Source organism: Otolemur garnettii, unplaced genomic scaffold (assembly GCF_000181295.1).
Source record: "Otolemur garnettii isolate 467f Iridium unplaced genomic scaffold, OtoGar3 scaffold00024, whole genome shotgun sequence".
Taxonomy (NCBI): Eukaryota; Metazoa; Chordata; class Mammalia; order Primates; family Galagidae; genus Otolemur; species Otolemur garnettii.
In genome coordinates, this window is record NW_003852419.1 from 2,324,646 (window position 1) to 2,330,955 (window position 6,310).

The 6,310-nt window shown below is 36.0% G+C and overlaps 1 protein-coding gene across 1 annotated transcript in view; it reads right to left on the minus strand.

Annotated features, from left to right (window-relative positions):
• LRPPRC (leucine rich pentatricopeptide repeat containing) overlaps positions 1–6,310 on the minus strand; it is a 119,410-nt gene that overhangs the window by 21,047 nt on the left and 92,053 nt on the right. Inside the window, exons 28-30 of the mRNA XM_012804047.2 lie at positions 4,465–4,607; positions 4,222–4,330; positions 1,400–1,526 (exon numbers count right to left, since the gene is read on the minus strand). Coding sequence (XP_012659501.2) covers positions 1,400–1,526; positions 4,222–4,330; positions 4,465–4,607 — 379 coding nt within the window. The remainder of the gene's footprint in view (positions 1–1,399; positions 1,527–4,221; positions 4,331–4,464; positions 4,608–6,310) is intronic.

Consider the following 6,310-nt stretch of genomic DNA (forward strand, 5'->3'; position numbering starts at 1 on the left):
GAACCCGCCACCTTAGGTGTATGTGGCTGGCACCCTAGCCGCTTGAGCCACAGGCGCCGAGCCAAGAAAATAATTTTTAGAAGATGATCTACTCCCTTGAGTCAGTGGTTACAGATGACTGGATATTAGTCAATGTTAAACTTTCCAAGTCACCATCTGAGAGTATACTGAGTACTCTCAAGATACTTAATATACATTAAAATCAGTCTTTGAGTTAAAACACAAGTGAGATACACCTGCATTGAAAGCCTGAACAGTCTTTAGTGTGATGATCCCAAATCAGGACATACAAATGGTGATTCCACACAGAGAAGTACAGTCACACACAACACACTTTTTGAAACATCCTGGAACAGTCAATATAGCCCTATGATGCATACCTTCAGCATCCCGAGTATCACTGCCAGGATTTCTAGTGGTGTCAAAGAAAGACCAGCAACCATCTTGTATTCACAGTTCTAATATTCTAAAATTGCCATGATTTAGAAATTTTCCAGGCCAAGAATTAAACAAGACAGATTATTTTCAGAACTCTAACTTTCTAGGAAAAGGTTAACCTTTCCTATTGAAAATAAAACTATTAACCCACCAACAGGTTAACCAATCCACTCCCTTCTAGGCCCTTTCTGAATAGTAAGTCAACTTTTCAAGACAGCAACTTGGGGGTAAGAAAACAAAGTCTGACCACTGACACACTAAGTGAGAAACCTTTGTTCTTGTCTTCGTTAGCAAGTATTTTATTCTAGGGGACTTGCCAGAGAGACAAAAACACTACCACCTCCAGTAGCACCACCATACCAATATTTTTTAAAAATCAAAACCAAAAAAACACAAAACAAGGGCAAAGAAAAAATACGCATAAAAAGTGTTGAATATTTATGTTTTTTCTACCTTACTCTACCTCCCTCAATATCGAGAAGAAAATTTTAATATAAGTAATATAATCATGATTCATCACATAGAAGAAAAATTGAGGATCAGAGATGAAATTTTTGCAAAGTCATGCTTTCAAGTAAGATTCAAAATCTAGTTTTAAGTTCAAAGCTCTTGGTGTCTTCATTCTATCAGGCTGCTTCTACCACAAAAGGTGCGTGGATACAGTTGCTGAACAAGAAACACAACAGAATACAATCAAAATTACTTCTTTTGTACATGGATATCTTCCTAATGAGTTTTGAGGATATATAAAGTATCAACAGATAAAATGTACTATACTGTGTATGGTCAGTAAGTAAAGCTTTTTTTTTTTTTTCCCCTTAAGGTTTAAAGAACCCCATAATATTACTTAATAATTTCATATGATTTTTATGTGTAGTTGAGGCAAATCAATGCAGGGCATATTATTAGAAAAAATCCTAATAGTAGCCAATATTTTTTAAAGCAAAAGTTTAATACTTACAATTTTTTTACATGCTCTGCTTGTGATAGACAATCTTTCAACAAGAGTAATTTTATGAGATTTTTGTAAGTTTTAGGGTTAAACACAACATTTTGCTCTTTTGCTTTCAGGAAAATATTAAATGCATCTATAAGAGAAAAAAAAAGTGAGATGATATTATTCTGAAATGGCAAAAGGGAGGGAAACATCCTTTTAAAAAGCCCTAACCCCCAGGTATATTTGTTTATTGATACCCACCCCATTAGAACTTTAGGGAGATATGCAGTGACCCAGCAAGTAGATGATGTCACTCTTCAAATCTCTAAAGGATACAGTTACAGTGTCGGAAACTACTACTTTCTCCAAATGGATAGTACCCGAAAGAGTTTTCTTTTAAAATTATTTTTCAGAGTAGCTTTCTTAAGTCAGCAAATTATTTTTAAGCCAATAAAAATAAGAAACAGCTCTTCAGAATTTCTCAAAAGATATACCAGTTTGAAAATAAACTGCCAAATGTGTGTTAAAGTCCAAATAAACCAGAGGTATAATTTAGATTGAGGGGAGCCAAAGCCTCACTTTGAAGCAATCTTTAATCTATAAGTGGGTGGTTACAATGGTTAACATTTCAGCACAACAGCATTAAAGTGAATATAGCCTATAATTCTAAAATTAGGAGATCACATTATTTGGCTACGACAGGACTTATACAAAAACATACAATTTTCAAATATACAGATATCTAACAAGTAAACTAAGCAACATTTGTTTGACTGATTAACAGTTTTATTTCACTTGTTCACAATAACTGTCAGTGAATGAAAAGATGTTACCAAAAGAGTAGTAGCTACACTTTTCAGTCACTTACTTTTCTGAAATAAAATTGCCTGGCTATGAACAGCCAACTGAAACTATAATCTCCTCTCTGTGTGTGTAAACAAATCACAATGAAAACGGGGCATAACTGAACCACCAGGTACGGCCTTCTGTGACAACAGGGCTCAACATAAGGAAATACAGAAGGCGTAACTAGTAATGAACGTGACACGCATGTTCAGAAGAACATTCTGAGCTACCTTAGAAGTTTCTGAACAAGCAGAAGCTGATAAGCATTTGTGTGTAAGTAAGGGGAGGTTTGCATTAGCCCCTCAAATGGAAGTGGCAGCATCAATACTTATTTATTCCATCGATCTAAATTCAGAGAAAAAGAGAGAAAAGTCATGACAACATTTATACAATGCATCTTAACTAAGGAGAAGAGTTTGGGCAAGTAAAAGTAACGGTGGCACAAACCGATAACTTTTCAAAGTCTTTCAAAAAAACATTCCTTGTTAGTCACTAAATCACCATGTGCCTTGTACCAGATTTCAATTTGTGAACACCTATATGTTCTAGGGCACTGGCAAAAAGTAGAAAATAAGAGCAAACAAACGAGCAAGAAGGAATTCCACTATGATATACTGATTACTCCACTGGATACTACTCTAGCTTATATATTTTACTTTTTTGAAATGAAAGCAAATGATGAAGTCACATCTTCATTTGAGTACTGGTACCAGTTTATCACAAATTTAAGAACAAAGTTTTATTTGCTACTGAAGTCACAGAATCGTTTTGCTAAATAAAGTATCTTAAATGACATACAACATGACTCAGAATCCGTCACTTGGTACACTATACATTTATTTTCTTTATTAGGGGACTAAGAAGTTACAATGTAATGCAATTATGGTCTACTTCCTAACAATCTTATGTAATAGTCCATTGGTTGGTTGGATGAGGCTATAAAATACTCCCTGAATATTTAAAACCAAAAACATAAATCTAGAAAATCTTACTAGTTGTTTTCTTTTTTTTTTTTTTTTTTTTGAGAAAGAGCCTCAAGCTATCCCCCTGGGTAGAGTGCCATGGCATCACAGCTCACAGCAACCTCCAACTCCTGGGCTCAAGCGAGTCTCCTGCCTCAGCCTCCCAAGTAGCTGGGACTACAGGCGCCTGCCACAACGCCCGGCCATTTTTTTGATTGCCATCATTGTTGTTTGGCGGGCCCAGGCTGGGGATTCGAACCCGCCACCTTAGGTGTATGTGGCTGGCGCCCTAGCAGCTTGAGCCACAGGCGCCGAGCCCTAGTTGTTTTCTAAAATTGTCATGTTCGGGCCAGGTGTGGTGGCTCATGCCTGTAATCCCAGCACTCTGGGAGGCTGAGGTGGATGGACTGCCTGATCTCACAGGTTTGAGACCAGCCTGAGCCAGAGACCTCATCTCTAAAAATAGCCAGGTGTTGTGGTGGACGCCTATAGCCCCACCTACTCAGGAGGCTGAGGCAAGAGAATTGCTTGAGCCCAAGAGTATGAGGTTGCTGTAAGCTATGACAACAGCAGAGCACTCTATAGAATGAGACCCTATCTTCCCTCCACCCACAAAATATAATGAACCCAACCTCCCATATATAAAGATCCATCACCAATAATTAGCAATTGACATTCTGCCAGATTAGCTTTTTTTGTTTTTAAGGGTTTAAGTATTTTAAATTATAGAAATTTTGGTTTTTTTCATTCCTCAATAATTTATATGGATATCAAATTTATAAATATTTTCCTATGAATCATAACACCATCCTAATATCTAATAAAAGTTAAGAGTAATTCCTTAATATTACCTACGGCTCAGTTGACAGTTAAATTTTTCCAATTGCCCACAAATGTCTTTGTTAACTTAATGTATGAAAGAGAGTAACTGACGTATAAAACTGAAGTCTGATCTCCTTCCTGCAGCGCTGCCACCTTGTTGGGCTTAGCTCCCACCCACGCCCCGTAAGTTAGACAGGTGCCCCACAGCATGTTTACCTCTGTTTCTCTTCCAATGGCAGGCATTCAACAGATCTTTATGGAGATCATTTTCTACAGGCAAAGCTGAAGGCAAATTCTGGACACTTGTTTCATCTTCATACCATAACTTTAAAACAAAAAGTATTCAGTTAACTAAAAAGCGGTAAATAAAGTGATCTTTTCAGTAAAAAAGTCAGCTAATCTAGGACATAATTATACTGACAATAAAATCTGTTTATACTTATGCCAAAAACAAATTACCTCAGGTACATCAAATGGAACTTCCTGATTACTACTTCTTAGGATTTCCGCTAATAATCTTAGTGTCTTCTCACGAGGAATAACATTTTCTTCTTGCATTTTATTCCAGACAGCATCAGCTCTTTGCCAGTCACCATTTATTTCTGTAGAATTTGATGAAGCAGAATTTAACAAATATACTAAGAAGGATCCATGAAAATATATAGCATTTTTTCTTACTTGATGGTAAAGAAAGCATTATTCCAAATGCTGCCCTCAGTGAATAGAATAAAAAGTAACTGTGATCCAAAGATGTGACATCTTTCTGTATCCTCTAAATTATAAACCAGAAATACGGTACCTCTTAAAATGCAGTAACGGCTCTGCCTTTATTAAATACTTTGAAACAAGTAGATAAAATGTTTGTCTTTTTAAAAATCAACTGAGAAATTATCCACTGCCAAAATCAAAATCAGAAATACACAAATAAACTATGCCTTTCAATCTTTGCAAAGATGATGGATATATGTACACCGTGTAGTACAAAGCTGTGGCTCTAATATGACTTAAAGTATTCAAAATACATCATTCTCTTTAAAAACGACAGATCTATAAACCCTTACCACTTAGTTGAAAAGAGAGAACTGTCTATTTCTCTTCTGTTGAAGAACTATTCTGTGATAGTGTGTGAGGGACATTAGATTTCTTATCTCAACAGATAATGCTATTAGATTAAGTATTACGGGGACCAAGAAGTCTGTTACAAAGGAATTAGGCAAAAATCTTTCTTATTAAAAAACAAAATAAAACCAGTTCTTTCTATCTGGTAATCGAGTCACTATATATAGCAAAAATTTGAGAACCAAGTCTCTATTTTCAGACATTTCCATGGGTGAAAAGAGTAAAGGTCATTGAACTTAGTAAACTGATTTCTGCTTGGGAAAACTAGAGCAAGATATGAAAAACGTCTTATGACATTAAGTTCAATACAATCATGAAATGAAAAGAAAAACTTCTTTAGCTTTCTTTTAGAAATTTGCAAATATGGCCAGGTCCAGTAGTTCATGCCTGTGATTCCAGCACTCTGGAGAGGCTGAGGCTAGAGGATCACTTGAGCTCAGGAATTTGAGACCAGCCTGAGCAAGAACAAGACCCCATTTCTACAGAAAAATTTTAGAAACAGAAATTAGAAATAGAAAAATTAGTGGAGCATTGGGACAAGTACCTGCAGTCCCAGCTACTCAGGAGGCTGAGGCAGGAGGATCGCTTGAACCCTGTAGTCTCTAGTCTCAAGTTGCTGTGAGATAAGTTGACACCACAGCACACTAGACTGGGCAACAGAGTGAGATTTTTTTTTCACAGAAAATGGATAAAAATTGCAAATGTGTAAGAAAGATCTAGATTTGTCTGTGGTAGTTCTAGGAAAGAGGGTTTTACAGTACAACTATTCCAGAAAACACAAATAAATTTGATCCTCGCCATTTTAGAGAAAAAGTACCAAAATAAAGCAAGTGGGATTTTCCTAGTTCCCGCCCCACCCATAAACACAAAATTTTTAAATAACTGACTCCAAAAGTAAATAATCAGAGAACAAAATCCAAAAATATTCATACTCCACCAGAAATCAGCAATAAAGAAAAAGTAAAAATGAGTAGGAAAATTCCTCTGGGTCATACAGAGACGGTAGTCTGAACTTTCAACGGACGATAGCAGAATTAACCTAATGTTCAGAGTGATTTCATACATACTTTGATAATAAAATCAGTCTCAGTAATATAAAACCCTTACACTTATAGCTGATTTTCAAAACTAAAACTCTCACGAGCTGTAATAATTATGCTTTCCTTCATCAGAATGTTCTAGAACA